At 39.4% G+C, this 27,102-nt stretch overlaps 1 protein-coding gene across 2 annotated transcripts in view; it reads left to right on the forward strand.

Annotated features, from left to right (window-relative positions):
• The window catches only part of LOC117235517, a 144,610-nt gene that overhangs the window by 7,984 nt on the left and 109,524 nt on the right, over positions 1–27,102 (forward strand). Inside the window, exon 14 of one of the 2 annotated variants that reach the window (XM_033497626.1) lies at positions 8,724–9,156. The exons of the other annotated variant lie outside the window; for it this stretch is intronic. Coding sequence (XP_033353517.1) covers positions 8,724–8,750 — 27 coding nt within the window. The 3' untranslated portion in view covers positions 8,751–9,156. Of the gene's footprint in view, positions 1–8,723; positions 9,157–27,102 lie in introns of those variants that run through there. 2 annotated transcript variants of the gene reach the window in all.

Genomic DNA, 27,102 nt, shown 5'->3' on the forward strand with positions numbered 1-27,102 from the left:
TACTCCACAACCGAAGAACAGAATTAATTACAATCTCATCATCGAAAAGAGATTCGAACAGATCCACTCACAGATAAAGCGAAAAATTCCGCTCGACTCTCCCGAAATAACGAGTACTGTCGTGCATACTTCTCCGAAAGAAGCTGCTCTCGAATCAAGAGGCACGATGAAGCGAAGATCACGAAAGTGTCTACACGGAGGAAATGCACGCGCGAATTCGTCGATAAATCCGTAGGCCGGCGTCGCGGCTCGGCTATTTTGCATAAAACGTAACGGAGTGTGTATGCAGCGAGGCGCGATGGCATTTATCGTCGCGACGCATGCGAGCGAACCAGACGACGGTTTTTGTTCGGCTAGGCGTTGCGCACCACCAGCTCCACGTGTACCGGCCAAACTCCCCGTCGACCATTAAATCGAGATTTCGCCGGTGATTAGCGGCAGTTTGGCTCGCCTCGCTGCGCCCACCAGTCGATAGATTTTCCCAATAATTTTCCGTCAGTTCGAGGAATTTCGCCCGTGCCCGAGGAATCGCTCCTCGCCGCTTATATTACGCCCTCGTCTTCCTAATTTTGGTCACGATGGAATTTCAAATGCCTTCGTTATTCTACTGTCCTCTTTTCTCTTTTGAGGGATTATGATATTTTATCTTTTTCACATTTCAGTCGATTTTAAGGAATATCATTCTCTTTTTGGTGGTAATTAGTATTACTTACGGAAATTTTAATAGTAGGAGATATTTGTTAAATACAAGGCCAAACTTCGGGTAAACTCACATCTTTTATTTACAATTATATATGTACAATTATATACAATCTGAATTATTATTGAGATACTCGTTTCGATACGTCTACTCCGTAGGAAATTCCGGAAACAACTGACTGTTTTTTCTGTTTAAGTTACTTGGTAACGATCAATCATCTTCTTAATTATTTACTTTAGACGTTACCTTACACGTGTTAATTTTGATATTTCGCATGGTCGAACAGCTTAGACGTTGGAGGGCTTGGAATTTAGCATTTTCTCTTTTGTATTACACGCGAACTAAACTTCCTATTAGTTTTAAAATTTCTCTATAATGAGATCTACGGAAATATAGGTCAATGAACTCGGGTATTAAAGGCAGAGGGTGAGGTAATAGGTTACTCTTGAAAGCCTCCAGCCATCTCACATAGCCGTCGACTTAAATGGCATTTCTCGATTAATTTATACCCCTTGCAAACAACCTGTTACACAATCTGTTAAATTAGAATTAATTACTCGAGGACTGCCATTAATCACTGTAGCACGAGTTCTCCCTCAGGAGGGACGAAAAATGGCCCCTCCGCGGAATGAAATTAAACATCGAAACCCGATTCCGGTTTCAATACTCAAAATCCAGAAATGCACGAGAAACCGCGTCCCATTAAACGTTCATTGCCGATCTAACAAAACTCACCGAGTAGAATTAAATTTTCCTTCTACGTTGACCGATAGTAATTTACAAATCCACCGTAAAAACTGGACGATTAATGAAACGAACCGCGTAAGGGGAAGGAGGTGAATTTCAAGCGTGCAACTCTCCATTTCGAATTAAAATTTTCATCCGCGTTCGTACGCGCAGCCAGACGTTCCAGCTAATTAAACAGCAGTGATCCGAGGATCAGGCGAATCGCACGCGTTCCGTTCGTGAAAAGCGCAAACGTTTTCCATGTCCAGAGAGAAATAGAGCGAGAGAAGGATCGTTTGGATTGCGGAAACGCCGGTTGAAAAAAACCGAAATCTCGGCGGCTTTTTAATTACATGTTCGTTCCTCCCTCGTTCAAACGCGTAACGGCAAACCGATGATGCATGATGTACGATGTATGTACGCAACGTTTCCGATTAAATCGTGGTTCTGCTCGCGAAATTCCGTTGATTTATCGACGGCTGAGTCGCGGACGAGCATCACCGACCTATACTTCAATGGGAATTTCTCTGTGGTTTCGAATCGTATCGTAGAATCTGTTTCTTTATAGTACGTACAATTTCTTCTTCGTGACTCGAGTAGGGAGTTTAAATGATTTGTAAGGTGGCGTTAATATATCACAGCCTGATAACGTGGTTCTGTGTGGTGTAATTCATAAAAGATACGAGTTATTGTGGTTGTGCTATGGCATGTTGGAAATATCGAATGCTGTGATTTCTTAGAGCTTGAATTTTGTGCACAGTAGTATTGCGCTACCTGGCCATGGATCTGGTCAAGAGTTATCAAGAGAGGTATATTTCTTTTTTTCTTGTTCCACTGAATGCAAATGAGATTCGGATATTCGACGTATTTTGTTCGTTTTGCATATAACATCAGAGGAGCTTTATATTTAATATTTATATCTGTATGTTGTATCGTATTTATAATATGAAATAATTTTCCAGATGTCAAAGATAGTTTGGTCGATTCATAGATATTAACAAGTAAAGAACGATATCTCAAATGCATGTTTCTATTCAGGATTTTCATCTTCTTTTAACTCGTGGAACCACCTCGTGAATATTCCGACAACCGTTGCCAGACATCCTACAGAATGTCTTCGATAGAGTAATATATTTCTTCGTATCTCGCGATAGAAGATTTCTTACATACATAGCACGCGATATATTTCGATTGGTGAAAAATATAACACACGGGACAAAATATGTTTCGACTGTCTGGCAAAAATTTGGAAGCTTTGATATAGCACTGTATTTTCTCACGGATTAAAACGGATATATTTAGTTTCACTTCAAAGCATCGTGTTTTTCGTAACCTATCCCTTAAAATTGAATCCCGAATACGTTTTCAACGTTTTTCCTACTCCACAGTGATATACGCGAATAAACAGCGAAACCAGCCGCGTTTGTTATTGCGTTTACAGTGTCGACAAAGAGTTAACCGCTCAAAGCCGAAGGTTTAACGATAACGGTGAATTTACTGCTAACGAATTGCGTAATTTTGCTCTTGATGTTTAAAATTGGCAATGTCGAAACACACACACACACACACCGGCAGTACGCATTCCGCTTGGTGTGACAACTATGCCTGACGTTTCCTCGTTCGTCCGTGAAATAATTTCCGCATCGATTCGACCAAATCATTGTAATTACCGATGCGTTGCGGATTGGAGAAAAAAAATTATTCACCATCAACTTGCCCACCAACACTTTTACCAAAAGAATTAACCCATTAAGAGTCAACGATGTGTTATGGCGATGATTCATCCGCAATTTATTTTAGTTAATTTACGCTATTGTATTTTATTCCACCGTCACTGGAATTATGGAAGAGAGTTTCAAGAATTTGCTCACTTAATTTGCAAACCATCACATTTTTTATTACATCCGACCGCTCGCCATTACGGATTTATAAAATTCTTTCATCTCTGCAGACTTCCATTTTCTATTGTTGAATCTATCGACAGTAAAAGTTGCATTAATATATCGCATTTTTACATTTTTCAGCAACGTTAGATTTACAAAATTTTCGCGTATTATTTTATTCGTTACCCTTCGATTGGTCGACCACTCGAAATTCACCCTCCAAAGGAAAGAAAAGAAAAATTATCAAACTACATACATTACAAACGAAATTAAGCAATTCATCAAAATACCGAATCGCACATATCGCAAACGAAATTTTAAAGTTCGTCAAAACACCGAACTACACATGAAATTTTAAAACGATGATTCGATTCTAACAATTAATTCGGCGATCGTTTAATCGGAAATCGATCGATTCGTGCGTTCCATCGATGTATTATTTAACGTTAATCCACTTCTCGCCGTAGATGGAAAACAGAGGTGGATGTTGATTCAATTAGAGGACAATTAAGCGGCGAATGCCGAGCTACTTGATCTAATTGTAACCATTAAGGGAATTGTTCGAGCTCTGGGGAGAGGATTCCCGATTATTTCAACGACTCGTTAGATTTTTGGCTGCCTTTGTTTTTATGCAACAGCCCTCTCAGTCGCGTTTCACTATCCCCTTTCCTTTACACGTTCGAGGACGAAAACAATGATGATATTTATAACGCGCGATTTTAGACGCGAAAACAGTGAAGAAAGGTTAGATACATTTTCGTATATATTGGATTGGAAACTAAGTGATCGCGGATTTTATCAATACCATCTAATGACTCCGCAAAATCCGCAATCACTTAGTCGCCAACCCAATAGAAATGTCGTTTGGGACTTAGTTCTCAAATTAGAAATAATTTGGGCTATTGAAAAGATTGGTAGAATTTTTATTACTAGTTTTTGCCAAATAACGAAACGTTGGGGTAAATTCTGGAACAGAAGAGGTGAAAAAGAAGTTAAATGGGTCGCCATCGCAATTGCAAATTGCAAATTACATCACTGGGATCGTATATGTTCATGCGTCACGCAGCTAGCAGTCGATTTAACGTTAAAGTTATTACTGTTTGATCGTGGACGTAGATAGTGATAGCATCGATATGAATTATTCACTACTTTTCGTTCGCGCTACTATTTCCTGATTGCTCGGCAAAAGGTCGATGCTTTTTCGCGAATATTAAAATATTTATCGTAATCCAGTGGCATGGGAATACAGGTTTTTATCGTGCTCGCGCATCGAGAGTCATTGTTCAGCATTTTTAGAGGTCGTAATATAAATTCAAGGTCCCCAAACTGCGTCTTGTATGTCTTTCGATGTTCACCGAGAGCGATCATCCTCCTTTTTACGATTGGCGAACACGATAGTCTCCTCTTCGCGTGGTCGATTCCACTTTTTCCTGCTAATTTTGCAGTAAATTGCGGTTATTACGCCACTACAAAACTGTGCCAGTCGAATTATTGAATTGAGCGGAACTTTTTGTGTTTTTTTATAAAATATATACGAATACAACGTCACTGAAAAAATTGCCAAGGAAATAATTGTTAAACGTTGTTAAACCTTTTATTCGTTATTGATGCTTCGAATGCTTTACGTTTTTGCCTATAAACTGCGTTCTATGTATTTTTCTGTACCTTTCAATTTCCCGTTGTGTTAATTACGTATCAACTATTCGTCAAATCTTCGTCCTAACTTCGACATTTAAAACACTCTAATTTCCACCGAAGTGTATCGATGCACCGTTTCATTTCCCCTCGGCCTCTTAAACCTTCGGTTTTCCCGAACCAGCAAAAATACTCGCATCGGCTCGCGTTTCCTTTAGCCCATATTGAAAAAAGTGATCTCGGTCGGCGATACCGGCGATATAAATCATGACAACATGACGTGGCTTGATAAATAGTAAAATAATAGCAAGAGAGCGCAGGGTCTGGCGGTCGAAAGAGGAAATTCACGTATCGGACTCGAGGAAACGCGACGTAGCAGCCTCGTTGATTTACCATTGCTCCTGTGCCGAGGGAGTAACAACGATCTTCGTCCCGCCACGACGCTGCAGACTCGCGGCTGCAAAACCTCCCCTCGCTGTCTCGTTATTGACAGAGCAAATAAGGATCGACAATAATAGGAATCGTTGACACGCCGTCAAACAAATCCTCGGGGAGGTTTGCCATAGCTTGGATTCAGCTGCGCTACTGGATTCTGTGATTTTCCTGGAATATGACGGACACTGTGGAAACATTGGGATTCGTTGTGTATCTCGGTTGGCAGGCTGTCGTGGATGGAAAAATATTTGCCTCAAGACCGAACGTTTCCTGGATTTGCCGCTTTTTCTGGATATTTTGCAGCGTATGTGGTGTAAACGAAACGTAGTATTGGGACGGTAAAAGGACAGTAAAAAAGTTCGAGGATATCGATACTGTATGTGTACGATCTGTGAAAGCGAGGTGAAGAGAAAAAGTATGTGCAGACCTGTTTGCGTATATCGTGCAGCATATTTTCTAGCAAGATAGCGAATAAAATAGTGCTCGCTGGCATAAACATACGCGAACAGTTTTATTTTAAGAACAATCTACGAGGCTAAAGTTGACATAAAAAGTGAAGACTCGTTTGTGGAAATTTCGTGGTAAGATAGAAATAAAACGATTGCTGGTGATGTAGAGATCCCTGGATAGTTCTGTTTCACATAAGATTTATGAGATCAAGGCCCAGATAAAAATTGAGGATTTCTGGTTCGTGGATATATTAGTGTGTACGAGACAGGTACAAATAAAATAGGATAACAATGTCAAAATTATATAAGGATAATAAGAAAGATTTTTGGACAGCTCTCTGCTTTCTGAACGATTTATGTTTCATGTAGACGAAATTACGTTCCTAACTCTATCAAGAAATTGAATATTTCAAATATGGAAATTAGTCAAAATAGAGTTCAGATGTTTGGACAACATAATTTTATGAATATTTATAACTAAAAATGCCTCAAGGAAATTTAAATCTATTATTCAGCAAATTTGGTTCCTGCACGTTGGAGAATTAATAGAAGATTAATGGAAAACAAGTAACGCGAACAGATTAAAACGAGCGAGAAATATATCAGGTTTAAGAAGTAAATACGAAAGAATTATGCGGGACACGTTAAAAAAGAAAGATAGGAAAATAGTAGACATCTCTCGAAGAAGTAGACATCTCGATGTGGAAAAACTGACTAGCGATGTCTCATCGTGACGTCTCCCTTAAACACCGGAAGTTGGGCGACGCACAGCTTACAATACGATAGTTTACAATGGTAACCTTCCACGGTGACAGACCATCTAACACGTTGAATGGAACTTGGAAATGTTCTCGGAATGGTACGCATTGACTTGGGCGAGATGTTTTACTCTCTATAGACGCGAAACCTGTGAAACGAAAGGTCGACGCCACGGGAGTTGCAACTTGTAACGTAGTTGCTCACACTATTAATTTGTCGCGAACACTCGACACTCGAAATGAAATTTCTATTTCCATCTCTATTAATGTATTTTATCTTCGCCACCGTATTTTATTGCTAACAGACTAATCGATGAAAAGTTGACTCGCTCGATCCACCGCCATACCCGCAACCGAAATCGACAAGTTTAATGGAATGTTTTATCATCGCATCGCTCTGCATATTGTCGTTTTTCGATCCAGCTGCGATTCACGGAGGAAATATTCTCTCGCCATCTCATCGACACTCTCCGATCTGCATATAAAATATCGTTTTCATTCTTCATTCGTAATAGATTTATTCGCTTCGTCGTAACATTCCTTTCGTTTTTTGATTTTTGGACAAAATAATCTGACTTTTCTTTTGAGAACAGATTGTTCAATATCTTGAAAGATACACACGCATATATATATATATATACAGGGTGGTTGGTAACTGGTGGTACAAGCGGAAAGGGGGCGATTCTACGCGAAAAAAGAAGTCGAAAATATAGAATAAAAATTCTTCGTTCGAGGCTTTGTTTTCGAGAAAATCGACTTTGAATTTTCGCTCGGTACGCGTGCGGTACGTTATAACGGATCTCACTGTAGATCGTTGTCTCGATGGAAAAATTAAAAAAAAAATTTTTATTCTATATTTTCGACTTCTTTTTTCGCGTAGAATCACCCCCTTTCCGTTTGTACCACCAGTCACCAACCACCCTGTATATAACTCTTTGACATAGCAACTATTCCTAATTTATCGTACACATACGCGCGAATTAATTTCTTTCTGATCTTAAAAAAAAGTTCATTCTCCAAGAAGATTAACTTTCTCTATAAAAATATGAATTTTGGATAAATATCCGCGTTCCAACGATAATGAAAGCAGACGTTAACGCAATCGAATCGGTCGGCTTCGTCATAATAACGTTTAATGACCAAAATGCAAACTAGCCCTTACATCAACTTACCGAGCCATCGCAATTTATAGGGACATGTGGTGAATTCTGTTCAGTCGATCATTAACTCGGCCTTTAATTAAACACACGTCTGTTTGATGCTTCATAACGATACGTATTTCTGCCTCAAAGGCGTCTCTCGTAACGACGTCGTGTTACGTCGAGCAGTAGTATGAGTTTCGAATATTTCGTGGGACGTATCGCTGTATTGCTACACGATCCTTTATTACATGTCAATTAATCGGGTCTCCAATCGAGCGATGCTAATCGCTTTCTCTTTTTTTTTTTTTTTTCACAAAATTATTTCCTTAAAATACGAAGATCACTGGGAAAGAACACGTTACATATGTTTCCCTTCTTTAAAAAGGACATATTGTATTCGCTGAAAGAAAGAGAAAGATAGAAAATGTTAGGATAGTTTTATAGTTGCAAGACGCAGTACGTTATGAATACTTTTCTCATTTTCTTCAAAAGGACAAGAAAGGGGAATGAGATTTGATCGGTGAAGAGAAATCAGGTAAAAAGCGGCGATTGAATAATTACGTTAGGATTAGATAATTGTAAACGGTACGTAACACGCGAGATGAGCGCTGTAATTTCGTGCAATTGTAATTATGTTTCACATTGCCGACTATTTCTAGCAGGAATTCCACCAACGATTACCTCGAGTGCCATTAATTTCCACGTTAATCTTTCGGCAGGTGCATTATTATTTGTTTGAAAATTGTCTTGGATCGTTTCAGACGAATTTATATTCCGTCGATGCAATTGTATCCTTAATGGGTTAAAAGTATCTCGAGAATGAAAAGTTTGAAATTTGCGGCTGATTAAATGTTTAAGTTGAAAAGAAAGAAACGTATTCGCCAAGTTTCCTGCGATTTTCGTAGAAATTTTCGATCATGAATGAAAGTAGGGGATAGACGAGAACGAAGGATAAGCCCTGTGCTTGTGGAAACGATATGAAATATCTGTTTCAGATGCAGGGAACGGGGGCGGCGTGCTAGGGTGCCGTTTGTCAAACGTTTGGCACACTGCCGAATCCTGGCTCGTGTGCACCTGACCCCAAGTGCAACAAGTACAATTAGGGAAAGCAGAACTTACGTGAACTGACCTGCGCACCATCGACCTCCTGCAATCGATATAGGTAGGACAGTGTCGGTGAAATTCTGCTGACCGGAATCCAAAGGAACCGCTTTGCCACCGATGGACCATCGTTTTCGATGTTCCGAATCTAATTGTTCAACGTTGAATCCAAGGAAACTCGCGGTCTATGATTAATCGAGCTTCGTTGCTCTGGATTCCAGAATGTATGGCTATTTTCGAGGTTTTGCTTCTTTTGTCTGATCGTAGAAATTTGATTTTCTTGCTAACGACGGATGTTAGTAAATTGTTCTTCAAACTGATACTTAATTACACGTTTTACTCTTCTTTCGTTAGATACACTTTAATCATCTTTTTTGATATTTTGTAGGTTTTACTAACTGTAAATAATATTTATACGCGTTGTATGTGTTAGACGAAGAATCTTGAAGTATCTAAGAAAAATTGGAAATGCGAATATTTATTAATAATCTGGTAGTAAAAGATACGAATGGAATAATTTAGAACACGAAGGAATTCTACAGTAACTTTTTTCGTAAACGAGTGATAGACGAATAACACTCGAAAACACACAGCTGTCACAAAAATTACTAATTTTAAATTTAATGAATTTCCCTTTAATGTGTTAGATTCTCATCGGAATAATCAAAACACTCAGCTCAGTCTTCCAATCGGAAATCGATCATTTGCTCCTTCGATCGTCGTGAAAAGCAACTCCCAATCGTCCAATCTACCAACTTTCTAAATCTCAGGCGAAAAAAATATCTTAAATATTTTGATTCGTCCCACTGGCAACGATGATGGGACACTTTGCGCTTTGTTTATTATTCCGATGCGACGATCTCGTAAGCACGGCGTTTCGTATAAATTACAGTCGCGAACCAGGCGCAATTTCACAGCGTCGCGTGTCGGAATTTGTCCAACGCTTGGTAAAAGTGTTAAATCACCGGGTTTTTTCGCAAGCTGGTGAGAATATCTCGCGGATTCGCAGAATCTTGTTCTCTGATGCCTCATTTCGTTCGCTTAAATCCATCCCCGGCTGTGAGTTATTCATTTCCCAGCAAATATTTTGCGCGAATAAATCCCAACCTGGCGAATTGAGTTCCATGGAACGTGGAAACTCGCAGAGAAGAAAAGGCGTATTTGAGTAGACGCAGCTTGTCTGACGGATGTCGGATTATAAGGGTGGCTTTTGATTCTTGCGACGGAAGGGATGATTAAATTTGGTAAATGGGTGGCTGTTATCGCGCGAAATAAAACTTCCTTATATATAAATATATCTACGTATTTCTTATATTTTATACTCTAAACGTTTTATATATTTCTAGATTTTATACACGCGCCTCAGGCAAATACATAAACAAACCGTCGATCAGGTTACAAGCAGTAATACTATAAGTCTCTTCAACGGTGAAATTAATTACAATATCTCTAACCATTCATCTAACCAAATACTAACCATTAATCACATACCGATACGTACAACTACAGCTTATTTCTAATCCTATTGTTCAACTAGGAACCATCGCATAAAGAAAACACACAATCTAATAAATCCCACTCAACGTTCATGCATTATGCGCCAAGATAACAGAAATACATACATCGATCTGTCTAATCGAATTTACCCGCACGATCTGTTCAATAAACCAATTTCCTGTACGTTCGATTTCAACAAAACCAATGGTAGCGCACTTTTTCCAACCGTATAAAAACCTTTATTCTATATTTTCGATTTATTCTACCATGTTGAATGATTTCCTGTCGATTCTATATTTTTATCTAGTTGGAATTGGACAAATTCACGTAGATACACTTGATGGAATATCAAGTTTAATTTCGTCGAAAATAAAGCAATCAAGTTAATTTCGTGATTCTTGGTTTTCTTCTTATTTTAAGCCGTACGATCTGTCTGGTTTTAGTCGTAACACGAATTTAAGGCCACGTTGTACGGACGTAGGGTGCGGAGAACGTGTCTCGCGGATCGAAGCCTCGCCGCATTTCCTCAGTTAGCGAATCTCATTACCGAAACGCATTGGCCGCCGGTCGGCGAGCGTCATATAAATTTACAACACAATATCGCTTTATCATCGGCCGACGTTCGCTGAGTTATGGAACGACGAGGGACCCACGTCAGTGTTCGCCGCACACCAAAGTGATATTCCACGGAATCGGCCGCGAGCTGCTCGCGAAATTGCGATTCGTCCCACGTGTGCTGACGCGTCTCACGTTTTGTTATTCTCTGCGGGGAATGGTATTTTCTTGGACAACTACCGGTGGATGAAAGTGATATATGATTGACTCTGGTGCTTAAATATCAATCGCGAACCGTAGGAGTTTCGATGCCGAGTTATGTCTTGTTTGAGTTAGTCGAGTTATAACTCGAATTTATGTAGACTGAAATTTCTTCTATATCTAATAATCCGTACGGATTATTCTTCTATATCTTCTATATCTATTTCTTCTATATCTAATACTCCGTACGGATGTCTTATTTACTCGACTTGAGATATTGTTTTAAGTTTCAAGCGACATTTTCATTAGTCAAGTTACCCGACATCGAATCATTTGAAACACTTTTCCGATGTAAATTTGTTCATACTTGAAATATCTTGGAATTTCTATATCCTTGTTTTCATTAATCAAATTAATTGACTTCAAATCATTTTCAATACTTTATCCATGTGAGTTTGTTACTTCGCTTCGCTCGAAACACGCTTCAAGGTTTCCAGCGAAGTTAGGATTCTTTCAATCGTTCCTATTTTTCTACGTAATTAAGCGACGTAATTCTTCGATATTGGCAAAAGTTTGAAAGAAGATCGCAAGATTTGTGTTGCCCTTTTATGGAGTAAAAAATTTCATCCAGTGATCTCAGGTTTTTAATCCTCGTGTTAAACGCGATGTGCCCGGTCGGGTTTGGAATTTCGCTGGTGGTCAGGTATCGCTAAAGTCGTCAATCTGGCCGATCTGTAGGCAGTAGGTGCTTTAACCTGGATAGCAGAACTGGTTGTGGCAGTAGTCTCACGTATCACACATGTAGATTCGAGTTTTTGTAGATTCTCATTCGAAAGTGGAATTGTATCTCGAAAGTATTCTCATTAATCTCTTGTCTTGCATTATAATATCCAGTCACGTTTGGATCGGGGCAAATCAGACTTTGATTTTAATTCGATATTACGACAGCCACAGATTGCTGAATCATTACATTACCGAATTACAAATTGTGTACGGTATTTTAATATTTCGCTAAAGTAGTAAATAATTAATTTACCTATACATAATCGCACATGATGCACACTCAAAATCGCTAAACATTTTCAAACACATCAATATATCAGAAATTATTTCATCTCCTTCCGGTTATTTATTAATTCAGAAATCTACTGCCACTTTACTTAACTCGCCCGTAAAAACGTCCAACCCTCGACGAAGACCATCGCCTTATATCCTCAGATTGATCGACCAGATTTCCCTCGATGATTTTTACGACTTTACACTCTGCGTTCGATTGGGTACGAAACGCGTCTAGCACCAAGAATGAGGATGAAAGAAGGATTCCGTGGAAGACTGGAAGCGTCGCCTCCTTATCGAATAGGTATAGGCGGATCAATAGAAACGAACGTCGTTGGGCCTGGTGAAAGTCTCTCTCTCATGAGATACGCGAAAAAAGCTGCTGTATCCACGCGAGAAAGTTGTGCAGCAGCGAGTATATATATACGGCTGACACGATTTTCCGTCACGTATTTTATAACACCGTCCGCGTCCACGTTGCACATCGTATCCCTTTCACATTCTACAACAACGTTTCCTTCTTCTATCGCCGCGACCCTCTTTCTCCGATTTTCTGAATAGATTGCGTTCGATACCGTGTCTGTGCCATTCGATCGTTGTTCCTTGCAACGACACTGGAAATCTTTAAGAATTTATGATGTTGGCGACGAAATTTTCTCAAGGAAAAACGAATTCTTTTTCGACGTATATTAATAACGGAATGAGACGTATCTTTATGTTAAACTTACGACGAAAGCAGATTTATTCTTATTTTGCTATCTTTACGAACATTAATGTTCATATAATAATCAAGAACAGATTAAAAATCGAAAGTCTCGTCGAAAGGGACGTACAAAGGTAAAATATTCGAAATAATTCTATATTCAGAGGTTGTTTCGCTATCTTTATGAATAACCTAAACGTGTCCGCAAATTTTTACCTTTCCTCGGAGGGTGCTAGAGGCACCCATCACAATGGCAGAAGATTGATCGTAAGAATATTCAGCAAGTAGGCGCAGAGAAGTCTTGTCGTTGTTTGAAGTTTCAAGGCTTTTTAAAAGGAACATGTTACGCTTTCACTTCGTTCTTCAACTTCTCAGCTTCAAACAAATGCAAATGGTTTCGGGAAAATTCCAAAGCCATCGTGTCTAACTTCGAAACAAACAATCGGAGAAAAATATGCACTTGTATCTTCCTATGGAAATTCATGTCTGCGCCAATCATTTGCATATGTTTAACATATCTTATCCAACTGTTTTGCAATTTTATTTCGTTCAACGAACGTGATAATCGTTTCGTATCCAAAAGGAACTAGTCGATCCCTCTCATGATCTTCTTTGAGTACGGTAATTTCGTTCGAGTACGTATCATCTTTTCTGACCAATGACGGTAATTAAAAGAAAGCATCGAATCGGAAGGAACGGAGAAGGAAAACGATAGCGCGGATGCTGGATTTTTTTTTCTACGCTAGCGTGATGGCTTTTGTTGGAAAAACTTTTCCGTCCAACGATGGCTCGCATTGGAAATGAATCGTGTTTGTGCATGCATCGGAAATGAATAATCCAACTTTCGAGCGAGCTCCTATTACAGAGTCGGTTTTCACTTTGAAACTTTTATCGACGCGGACCTCTTCTCGTGCGTTGTTCGACGATTATGCGGCGTTAATCCGCCACGAAATTTATTTGCACGACGGAATACGTGTCTATTGTGGACGTACCGTTGTTATGCACGTCGAATGAAAAATTCATTGGACATTTTTCCGGACTACTTTTGACGTTTTGCAATATTATCTTGGGATAAACACTTTTTTTTAAATATGGCTTTTAATTGGGACGTATCGGAAAGCTGTTGCGAGGTTATTTGTATCATCCATTTTCTCCCTTTCTTCTCTCTCTCTCTCTCTCTCTTTCTCTCTCCATGCTGGTGGGTAAATTTGAGAAAGAATATATATAGTTTATTTCGCGATTATAATTTTGCGAGGCAGCATTAAAATAATCGACATCTTGCACCGTAATTTTTGAGCGAATTTATTTTAAATGTTGCAAAACGCGGGAAACACATGAAACATAAAGGGACGGTAAAACGTTGGTAAATATGTAAATACCATCCAGCAGGCGCAGAAATACTCAGAAAATAAATTAAAAATGACGTAATAAAATAAACGCTGGTTGAAATATCTCTTGCATTGCTTTATACGGTATATCGCAGATTGCGTTTTAATTCTTTCAATTCTTTTGTTTCATTCGGCTCTCTATCTTTCAAAAATTCACAGTATTATTCACGTTTCAAACACATAATTAAAAAGTCGAACTCGCATTTGCAAAGTATAAAAATATCTCGATATTTCATTCATCGAATTCAGTTTGATAGTATATCAAACATTGTAAAAATCATCGAATGCGCTCATACTCTACCTTCATGATTTTATTCCAGAATTTATTATTCGTCAGATTTATTTTCTCTCGTGCCCATTAATTCTCATCCTTGTAACATTCTATACAAAAACTCCCATTATATAACAGAAATGCGGCTGGTTATCGAATTAAAATTGCCAGTAGGGTACAGAGTACATATTAGGTTGATGCATATGAAACGTCCTCTGCGAACTTTGAATCTCGAGTGTAGTCGTACAGTAGCTACTCTAAATCTTTCACAGTGTAGTCATATAGTACTTACTCTACGTTTCACATCTTAAATGTTAATTCAGTGTCTGAATCAAACATTTTGACATTCAGAACGAGATCCCTTACAAACGAAAACAAACTTTGTTAGCTTTATCAGCCAGCACCTTCGATTATCGTGTTGTAATAATCTTAAATTAAGAAAATCCTTCTTAAATTAAGAAATTAAGAAAATTCCATTCGAAGGAAAAAGAAACGTGATATTTCACATTTGCCAGCATAACGTCGTTCGAGACATTATCGTAACGACGAACACGCGAAACTGCTTTCAGGATGGCCGATTCGCGAAACTCTGCCGCGGTTTGGGGTTCGCTCGAGTCGATACTCGTTTATTATAGATTTTAACGTGCACACCGAGCCGGCTAATTCCATTTGCATCCTAGCGCGCATCAGTGTGTCACTGACAACGCAATTATACACGTCGAGTTCTCGTTACGTACGTCGTTGAAGACAATATCGGCCGATGTAATCAAGTTTTCCTAACAATACAGGTAAACGAATGCGGTTGGCTAACTAAAACGACCGCTACAATGAATTTTCGTCGATGGACAGCGGCACGGTTCACCCTCCGAACCAAATAACCCGGTGGGGTTCGAATTCGGTTCTCCCTTTCTTTCTTTTTTTTTTTTTTTTTCAGAAAAAAAAATTCAACCGTCGAATCGACGATTGGAATTCTGGATTTCGCAACGTTGTGAATTTTTATTTCGGAATTTTTATTTTCATAGACTGTGATTGCTATTTGATGTTCCGTTGGAACAATACAATTTCGAAGAATAGGCAAATAATTAAATAGCAAGGATGTATTATTGATCTGTTCGCAAACGATAAAGGGCTTGGCTAAACTCCCAACTATTCAATTCTCGAAGTTCTACTCTGAAGATTATAAAAAGAAACTAAAAGTGTCACAACTACGTGGAACTTGGTCAGCCTCTTCCGAAACTGTCAAGAACATCTTCCAAGTTCCAGTCCTGAAACCATCCAAACATTCTCTCCGGAAGGATCTTCCAAACCTTCGATTGCAAGTTTGTTCACACTCCAGACTTGCATGCTCGAACTTCTATCTTCAAGCGATTGTAAGAGGGAACTAAAAACATCATAATCCACATAAAAAGTACAGTTACGAAAGTTTCGACTCTAGTATCGTTCAAATATTTCTTTGAAAATGATCTATGAAATCTTTCTCATCCCGTAAACGCTAAAAGTGTATTAAAGATATCAAAACTACTAACTTGTATCCGAAAGGATCTATCAAACCAACGATTCCAACTCTATATCAACTTGTTCGTAAAATCCTCTAGACTTTTATCCTCAAACACCGGCCCTGACAAGAGTAGATATAAAAAGAAATGAAAAACACGAAGATCAATCCACCTTCTCCCAAAACTATCAAGAACATCCTAAAACTTCTAATTCCGATCCTTCGGACATTCCACGAAAGGATCCTCTCCAATCTTCGGTTCCCGTATCAACTGATTCGCAAGATCCTCTATACCTCTACTCTGGAAGAACTCTATGAAAAGAAATTATAAATATCGAGACAAATAACTCAAGAAAGAAAAAAGAAGAAGAAACCTGAAAGCTTCGAATCTAAGCTTACCTTCGCGAACCTATACGAAGCTTCGATTTTAAGTTTATATCAAGCCATTAAGCGCTGCAAATTTTCTTAAACTTCTACCTCGAATTAAAAACGTCAAGACTAATCCGCCTTCTCCCAGAACTATCAAGAACATTTTAATACTTCTAATACCAATCGTTCGATCGTTCCACGAGAAGATCCTTGCGAACCTTCGATTCCCGAACCTATTCGCGAAATTTTCCACACGCTACCACCAACTCACCCATATATACTTGCACAAAAATTCGACCTGGCTACACCGGTAAAAAGCGACCAAAAAAAGAAAAAGAAAAAAGGAAGGCGTCAACTTATTCCACCGCGATTCGAATTCACGTCCTTTGAAAAGCATCCCTCCGGTTCGGAAAGCGACAAAAGCTTGGCATGAAAACAAGCCGCATCCGCGGTGGTGACGCCGGTGGTGGAAAGGGCAGGTAGAAAAGGCGAGGAAAAGCAACGGGAATGTTTGGGCAGCGATAAGGGGGCACACTGTGTGTTCCATCGAGAGCGGGAGCGATGTTGCGCGCGTCGCGACGCAGCGCTTGCGGAACGGCCTTTAAGGTCGACTCGAGCCACCGACGGCAGAATCGCGCGAGCCACAGTGCCACTCGGACACGCAGTTTCTCGACTCGCGACCCAACGATCGGCCGTGTCGTATCGTGTACCCTCGAGACCCGTCGTCTTCGTCGAGGGGACCGTGTGTTCACCTTCATCGACCGTGTTCGCCCCCGCGTTCGCCAATCCCCCCTTTCTGTTTCTCTATTCGTTTCCACCCTCGCGGTGTGTGTGTATGTATAAATACGCTTAACAAATTGAACACGATAACTGAAATTTTACTACACGTTTCGTTCTCGGAGCTACGTTTCGCGACTCTCGTGACGGTGTTATTGTTTGTTGTTACAATTTGCGTTATTGTTGATTGTACACCCTCTGTTGATTCGTCATCGATCGATTCCTTCGGTAATTTGGTTGTTGCCAGTTGTGTGGATTAGGCAGTGACCGGTGGTGGTGAGCGTTGAACGAACGTGTGATCTGTGTCGTCGGGGGAACAACTTTTGGAGTTGGACTCGGGATCGTGGGGAACCTTGTGCGGAGTGGAGCTTCTTCGGTGAGTCAAATATTTTTTATTTTATTACGTAAAATTCTTTTATGCCTGTTTTTTTCCCCTCTACGAAATTCCTTTTCGCGCGTGTATCTTGTGTGCGTTTATGACTTGTTGTTCGTTCGAACGGTCGAGAAGTATTCTTGTTACGTTTGTCTCGTTAACTTTAATAAATGAGTTTACTGTTTAGAAGTGAATTGGAATTGATCGTATCGTGCCTCGCGGAACATAGTGTTCGTAACACGAAGGGAAAATTATGAAACGCCGCAAAAGCGTGCGTCAAGGCAATTGTTTAATAAGTCGTCGACAAGCAGAAAACAGCATATTCGTTTCTCTCAATATCTGTCGGACAAAATCTGAGAGTATCTCGAATAACATTTAGACACAGGTTCATTCGTATTCGAGTGCAGTGTCACGAGCGTGTAGGTGCATGAATAAACAGCCGGTCCGCGGCTGGTTCGGTTTTTTTCATGTTTTCGCGCGGACCTTGGTGATCTCGGCACGATGATCTCTGGATTTCGAGAATATCGTCGATCGTTGGTCTCGTGACCGGCTCGTCCCACGTTTCCATGGTCTCGATCTTGACGCGACTCTTAAAGTTCCTGGAAACCTGTGGCGCCTCGTGGAAATCAATCTGCTTTAATCAATTGTAGCCAAGACGGATCCAGCCGACTATATTCAGTCGGAGCTGTTCCTTTGTCCAACGAATGGATCGTGTCGTTGTGTGTTTATCAAACGATGTTCGTCGAGGCGTCGATATTTACAAACCTCGAGCATACCCCGCGTGTTTCTTTCTTCTACCTATGCTTCTTTTCTTTTTTCTACTCCCATAATTCTGGGAAAAACATTTCGCGAGCCTAGACGCGTCATACCGTGTTTTCAAACGATTGTGAAGCCAAGGAAAGGTTATATAACATTCAGTTTCTATCATGTGATATTTTTAGAAATTTAAGTTTCTAAGTTTTCAATAATTCATAATTAGAACGTTAATTGCCTATAAAAATTATGTAACTACGATAATGGGTATGTAGAAGTCGGTGATGTTCGTCGTCTTAAAGAATACCATTTCCCGAACGATGCCCCTTCTTCTTTAAAACCTAATATTTATAGTAAATTGTTTCGTGTTTTACGAATTTTGTGAAGTAACGTGCAAACTTCCGCGATAAAAAAGATTACAATTTGACGATTGTTCTGAACACATGCGTTCACAAATAGCCGACCTTTAAATGCGCATAATTGAGTTTTTTTAAGAACAAATATTCGAATCGATACTATTCGGCCGTTATTATACTATATATACTACTATACACCGTTATCCTGTAATCTGTGGATTTTTTAATTTTTTGTTAAAGACGTATGTTACTTTTTTTGTTAGTCTACGCAATTGACGATGACTCTTTGGGGTCTTAAAATACCGTGCATTATTGAGAAACTAGTTTCGAGGATTATCGGACTCGACTCTTTTCATATTCGTTCAGAAGCTTATTTTCTCGTTAAAAGCCGATCGAATTCGAATTTAGCGGTTGATTCGAGACTATTCCTTTTCTGCCGTGATTTCCTATGAATCATCGAGCGGTATAATTGCGCTGTTCCAGCTTGAATCTGCTCGTTCGCGTTAAACGATTAATAACGTCGTTTTCTGACGATTCTCCGATCGGAAAATATACGCTGTTCGTTCCGTATAATGCGTTTATCTCTTCTCGCGCAGGAAAGGACGTTGTATTCATAACAAACCGCGATTTATCGATACGTCCTCCTCGTTGAAGCGTTTTCCAACGGCATCGTAAACGTTCGAGGCTTCGTCTTCGCGTTGCTCGATCGACTAAGTACGAGCGACTCGCTCGTCGAAGCTGATCGCCGTGAATAATAAATAGGAACGCGTGTATTTTCTGCATTGATTAGCGGTTGCAGCAGCGGCTATTATCTACCGCGTATTTATCACGAGATTAACGCGTCGCTGGACATACCAGCAGAAAAACGGCTCGCGTCGTCTCCTACGTTCGTCAGCGTGTAACGTTGATAACCTAATATCTGCGAAAAGAAACAAATTGTCAGCGAACGGTTAATGAACAGAAAAGAGAAAAAAACACGTTTCAGAATCCTGTGTTTCGGTGTTTGTGAGAAACGTGTAGCAGTGTACCGAGAAAATTTCATTCGATAGTTGTAAAGAATAATTTTAATTATCCTATTTGAAAGTTTGTTACTTGGTTTAAATTTAATTATTTGTATCTTTACTTAGAAGCAGTACAGTATTTGGGAAAGATCAGATGAATGTGGAAAATCATTAGGAAATTATCAGAATCTTTCGGAGTTATTTTATTTGAAAGTATAGGTTACTCCTAAGTTTGATAAAATTTAAGGAACACGTATATTGCGATTCATCTTGTTTAATACTACATGTTGTATTTACTACAATATAAGTAATATATACATAAAAACAGGGTGAATTTATGTTACAACCCGGTATAAGAGGGTCTGCATATCGCATTTCATTTTTAAAAATATAAAAGCAGATTATTTCTATTCTCATGGAAAATTTTCAAGTGAAATATTTTCTCTTTTGTTTGAAATTTCTATTTGCTTTGCCGATAACTGCGAGTTGCAACTCGCGTAAATATACGGTACACGGGACCTACGTTAACGAATCTTAGCCTTTCTAGAAAGAAAAATCGCGTTACATTAAAACACGTTAACTTAGTGTCGACGCGTCAAACAATTCTCTGGCAATAATTGCTAGGGAAACTTCCGTTCTATATCCTCAATTTTCAACTGGCTCGCAACTTGTATAATCAAAAGATGCATTAACGCGCTCTCCATTATTAACGACAGCCTCGTTATCAGCTGCCAAAGCCAGTCACTTCACCTAATAACGCTTACTAGGAAACAAAAACGAGAACAAAAGCCGTGAATTAACGTTGCAACCAAGAACAATGTAAAATTCGCGACGAGTCAACTTTCTCCGCTTCGATTCCTCGCCTGGGAGCGATGTCGCAAGCAGAAAATTCATTTTTTCTTTGCCAGTAAAAAACAGAGCTGTTTCGGCTGTCGTTGTGGAACCGGTATTCCCAGAAGGTCTTTCTCGATCGTACGAAGATCGTCGTCGGTTGCTGACAGCGCTCGATCGTCGCCGAGCAAGAAGTCGAAAGACTCGACCGCTCCTCTTTTGTTCACGTTCCAGATCACGTTCGACCGGATTTCTGAGGGACTGGTAGCTAATGTCAAAGGCTTGGTCGCGATATCGATGACCATCGAGACTCTTATCTATCAAACGATTCCGCTATTTCTATCTTAATGAAATTTATCGTCGATGAGAAATGCGTGTATCGTGTCTCAGGACAATGTAGAGGATCGGCGCAGTTGTACATTCGGATTTGATTAATACACTGCCTTCTTTCGTTAAAGAATTTTCCGTCTAACGTTTCTCATCTTTCAGGTGAAATTATACGAACCACTGAGACGCCAATTTGATTAACTGCATCTTTCCGAGTTTTCTAATTTCATTGACTAGAAACGCGGTTCAGTGTCTTAAAAAATGTGCAACTTAACGATTTACTAACAGCTTTTGAATGCTAAATAGGGCATTTCAATTGATAATAATAGGAATAGCGTACGTAGGTATGCAATCTTATAACGCTAATGCCTGTGAAATTTGCGACGATACGCCCACGAGACCACGCGGTATCTCTAAAATTATGGGCAGACGGGCGTTTGTTTGATATCGTTTCGGAACTCGCCAGGCGTTCCCTGTAATTGGAGTGGTGTACGTCGTAGTTATAATGTTTCTATAGCAAGTTTGTCAATATGTTTGTCTGGGAGAAACATAGGAGGTTGATTGGAAATGAATCGAATGGGAAGCAATTGGTTAATGAGTAATTATTTTTATTCAATGTCGCCTATAAATAAATGATTATGATAATTTTAATATATTGAAAGTGAATAATTAAAATAATAAAATTAATCAAGTAATTAATTAATTAAATTAATAAAGTAGTACAAGTATACGTTTTTCTTCATTTTTCTTTTTTTAATAACGAAACTATATTTTTATAGAGAGTTTTGTCACGAATGTTGAAACTTTTAATACGCAGTACCACGTTTAAACCTTTCAGTGGCATTCAAATTTTTCCATCAAAGTTTAATTTTAGCCGCAATATCTTTAAATTGAAGATTTTATCGTTTGCACTTTTCTTCCAGGATAAAACCAACGTATTAATTATACCGCGCCATACGCTTTCTTTCATAATTGCAAATTTAAAAACACGTAATTCTAACATTCAAGCTTCATATAAATGAAGTTCTCAATACCTTTTACATTACCGCGCAATTAGCTATTTAGAAATATTTCTCGAATCTACTCGCAAATCGCGTGCTGTTCTCCAGCTGCCCTAAGTGCAGACACTCGAGACATCTCTTCAACTTCTCACCTTCCGTTCCACGATTCTACGAATTCTCGCAAGAAATTCGCAAACTTCACGAAACATTGAACCGAAGTTTGTATTCTAATCGATCTGGCCACGATTCTTCGCTTTGAGAAACCAACGTTCCACGTCCTCGCACGCGAACAAGAGTCGTTGAACGAGCAAGGATCGTCTCTCGTCGATTTCGCCTCTCGTCTGTCGATGAGGCAAATAATGACAGTAATGCCGGTCACGATATGCTCAGCGTTGCGAGACTGCAATCTCAAAGTAACTGGCATTTTTCAACGGAAATACCGACAGCGAACCGTAGCTTCGTCGCATCAGCCCTTAGTGTCCGCGGTCGGTCTCTCTGTCAACCCGTAATCAGGCCAGCCGGTGTCTCTCCAGCGAAATGAAATTACCCGAAATTACGGCGCATCTACGTACACTACGAAGTAATCGTGAAACTCCTCTGTTGTTCCTTTGCCGTGTCCAAAGGCGAAATAACGATGTTAAAACAACGAGGAGGATTGAAGCGTGGAAAGAGAGAGGATATTCGGTATCTATGCAAACGCGCAACGCAGCTTCGTTTGATCGCCTTCGACACGATCCTCGTAAAATCTCTGTCAAAGGAGGAATTACTCGTCGAACGAATATCCAGATATTTTCGGGGAAAGCTACGTGCATGGGATAGAGATAAATCGTACGCATCGTGCGCGAGTGGAAAATCATGAATCTGGGTAAATTCGAGTTTTTAAGAATCCCATACGTTCAACCTATACCTAGACGATTCTTGTTGCAAAAATCATAAACCAACTCAAATCTGAGTTTTTAAAAGTTCGGTACATTCTTGCGTTTCATATATTCATCTTATCCTTCTAACGGTAATTGTTCTAACTTGTAGCAAACCAAACATCTACTCTCGGTTTTCAGCCTCCTTGCCATCTCCTTATATTCTTCCAGGTTCGCAGACCACTTCCGCTTTCTTTCTCCTCCATTACATTGTTTAACGTCTATACAAGTAGAGTATGACAGCTTTCTATTCGGTTGTTGCGTAGCCGCGATTGAAACTCGCGAGAAAGACGGCTTATCCTTTGTCACTCTATGATCTTTGACTCGCTTTCACGTGTTTATGCAAATCGGTGTCCGTATTTCACGTGACAGTTCGTATAAAGCGGTAATCAAAGTAACCAGAACTCCCATAGGACGAAAGGGGGAGCGCAAAGTCGCTGAAGATGAACGCGAAATCCCGGAATATCTCGTCCCGCTGATTCCAGCGGCGAACGTGAGCGACGACACGAACGAATCTCTCCATCCTCGAGCTCGGGAGTCTAAGCGAAAGGAAGAAAGAGAAGGGCGTCCGACCCCGGAAAATAGTCGGGGAAGAATTCCCGGCGTAAATCCATCTTTTTCGCGGAAACTTCGTTTCGAGGTATCGGGCTGGAAGCCGGCTTAAGCGGCGCGAAGCTGTCAGTCTGGCGAGAAAGCACGTTCTTACCGGCTGCGCGGCCGCTTCCTTCTCCTCGTCGCTCTTTGCGTTTGTTCGCGTTGCGTCGACGATTCAACCCTCGTTGGGGATGCTCTTTGCCGGTGAAGTTGTTCGTTTCGACGTAAGATCGTGCCGCGAGTGCACCGTTTTCCCTTTCGCTTTTGATGCGTTTAGAGTTGAGAGGATTCTTCTGATACGATCGATGGGATTTCGGAACTGTTTGAGCGATAACAGACTGGATTGAATCGTAAAGAGGGTGATGATCGTTGAAATGCAGGTTTCTTTGAGGAATTTCGTACTTTCGTAAGTACCGAAGACCAGTTTTCTGACTGATTGAGCCGTCTTAGGTTCTGATAATCTACTAGCAATTAGAATTTCTTTCGTTATATTCCAATCGTCATTCTCACTAGAAATTCACATTTTTTTTTCTTTTTAGATTTTACCATAATATCACCTGGAATTATCCCATTCGCAAATATTCAGAAATTCGATTTCATAAATCATCTACCAAATCGCCGTTCCATCGAATCTTGTTTCTTTTATCACGGTTATTATTCTCATTAGAAATTTCAAATTTCCATAAGATTAATTAGTGCACTGTTTGGAATTACCTCGTTTGCAAATATTAAAAAATTCCTAATCCCAGATCTTAGAGTACTAATTCCTAATTCTAAAAATTATAGGGATTTAAAAAATCTTGTACCACGTATAATAAACCTGTAATCTCATAGAAGTATAACAAATCTAAGATCTCGTACATTGTCAGAAATTTGACATTTCCATAAAATTATGCCCCTGCAAGCTCTGGTACCGCCTACTCAGCGCCAGAAAATTCTAAAAAAGGATATCAAAGAACAAGGTAAAGGTCATCGAAACGTAACAGCACGCTCGAAAACGCTTTAGCTTGGTCGTGGAACAAGCAGAAGTGGTATCGATCAGGCAGCCGCGTGGCTATAGGCGCGACATAACGAGTGGTGCGGCGTGTGCAAGCTGTTGCATCCTGTACGAGCGACGCAGCTGCTCGCGCGCGGACACACGCGGGACCGTGAAAGGTACAGCTTCGCGAACGATACGTTGCAAGTCAATGTCGACTTCGTAATCGATTCATAATTTACGCTCGTCCTCTCTGTGTCGGCACCGAGGTAAAATTAGCGGTTTTCCAACTCGTCGATCCGCTCTGTGCAATCAAAATCCAGCTTTTTATTCCTGGGGTGGAACGATCGAGTTTGAGGCCTGGAGAAAATTGTCCGACGTTTAATTCAGTTCCCTCCTACCAATTACAGACAGTGTTACTGCTCTGAACGAGTTTTTACTGGATCCATAGAATGAAACGAAAGTAACGTAATTCTTTGGAAGTTGTAAACGCGATGATTCGAAGACTCGATAACTTAACTATTTTATTATTTAAAAATTCTATAATTTTCCTATCGAAGATTTCGCTATTTGAAGATTTAACGCTTGAAGAACGACTGATTTTGCTGCATCGAATGATCGAACATTCCATGATGTAAAGATCACAAACGATCACAGAAGATTCACTCGCGCGTCACTCTGTCGGTTAACTTTTTCGAGGGAAAAATAATTTTGCAAAGAAAATTTTTGTAAAAAATATTGATAACATTAGCGATCCATAATAACATTCGTTTTATAGGATTTTAAAATCTTCGATTGCATTACTTTCGTGCAATACTCTAATCAACTTGACACGTTACGACAAATGAGAAACAGTATGCTCTGCACGCTACTTATTATTTATGAACGTGGTGAATAATGTTTCTGATAAATAACGACTCTTTCTATTTTTAGTAAAAGAATATTCAAATTACACTTCTTATCCCTTCGTCAAATTAATTTCTTACCATCGAATTAATTTGTTACCAAGGGAAAAATCACGTTAGAAAAATGACGAACAAAAATTAATAATTCGATTAAGATAAAAAATATACAAAGTAGACTATTTGTTACGACATTTGGTAGATGCAATTTTATTTCAATTCTTTTCCTTCGGTTGTTATTCATAAAGATATGAATTTGCATAAAAATTTAATCATTGTTGAACAAATATATTAAATAAAAGATATATATTAACAAATATATTAAAATAGATTTCATTATAATTATTAAAAATGTTGCGAGATACCTGTGTATAGTATAATAGGTAGCGAACAATATTCGTGTCTCTTATACACTCGATCAACATTCTCACTTCGTTGCTTTAGCACTTCGCAACTTCGTTCTTACCAGCGAACTTTCCAGCTAGTTTTTATGTGGAGCGCCGGAGCAGAAGTTTAGTTTCATGAAGATTGTTCTTCCTTTCTTTCGATCGTTAGATAGCGTGCGCTATGATGCGAGAACAAGATGGCACGGCCATTACATTTACCAGAAGATGCTTGAAATATTAACTTCGGATAAAACGATGTTCGTCGAACAACTGCTACATTCGCTGTTCATCGGAAGAATTAAAACTCTCGGGAGAGAATCACGGGAAATTGCACGTAAGAAAAGGGAAATTATATCGATGATTAATCGTCTCTCGCTTAGAGAACTCGTTTCTGCTACGTGAACCTTCTTGATCCTTCGTTAAAATGATTCTCTCTGACCTATGAATTCTTCCTATTAAATTCAATCAACTACAAAATACATTGGAAGTCAAAGCATTCGACAAGGAACTCGTTTAACTCTTTCGAGACTAATGGAACGATATCCTTTAAAAGTAACCTTTAAAAAGATTGTTAGATTCTTATAACTTTTCTGACAGCGTTCAGGCATCCGAGCATTCGGAAAAATGTGATTGATTATATGAATAAAATAGGATAAGTTCCTTATGAATAATCGACATTTGTTATTTCTTACTGAGATATATACGGTTCTCTTTTCTTTTTGAAACACGATACTCATCCTACCGATCAATACCACATTTCTCTACTTAACCGATGCATTACATATTCAGTCGCAAAGAAATATTCCAGTATATAATAAATGATTCTCTTTAAGTCTCATCGAATTTGCGATATACGGAATATAACAAAACGAATCAACTGACAAGAATGCTACAAATTTCCAGAAAAATCTAATACTTTCTTTTTAATTTGAATAAATTACAACCCACGCTATTATATATACAGGGTGGTTGGTAACTGGTGGTACAAGCGGAAAGGGGAAGATTCTACGCGAAAAGAGAAGTCGAAAATATAGAATAAAAATCTTTCTTTTTTTAACTTTTTTAAAAATCTATAGTGAGATCCGTTATAACGAGATGTGATAAGTGCACGCGTACCGAGCGAAAATTCAAAGTCGATTTTCTCGAAAACAAAGCCTCAAACGAAAAATTTTTATTCTATATTTTCAGCTTCTTTTTTCGCGTAAAGTCACCCCCTTTTCGCTTGTACCACCAGTTACCAACCACTCTGTATATATGTACACATATTATTACGACTACTCTTCGAAGAAAATCGGTCTCGAAATGATTGACAACCGTCGGCCGTAGAAAATTTCCATGTTGCCGCAGAAGTTTCATTTCTCCTTATTTTTCGTCTTCTTCGTCGACAACGTCCCCCTGTTTCGTTGCAATGCAGGTTCGTAAAATGGGAACGCGCGAAACGAGAATTCAGGGCGATGGTGCCCCTCTCTCTTTCTCTCTTTCCCTCAACTCTTGTGTGCATACACGCGACTCGACAGCCGAGAATGCTGGTATATGGGCGGGTA

Source organism: Bombus vosnesenskii, unplaced genomic scaffold (genome assembly GCF_011952255.1).
Source record: "Bombus vosnesenskii isolate JDL3184/JDL3185 unplaced genomic scaffold, Bvos_JDL3184-5_v1.1 scf7180000013316, whole genome shotgun sequence".
In the NCBI taxonomy this organism is placed as follows: Eukaryota; Metazoa; Arthropoda; class Insecta; order Hymenoptera; family Apidae; genus Bombus; species Bombus vosnesenskii.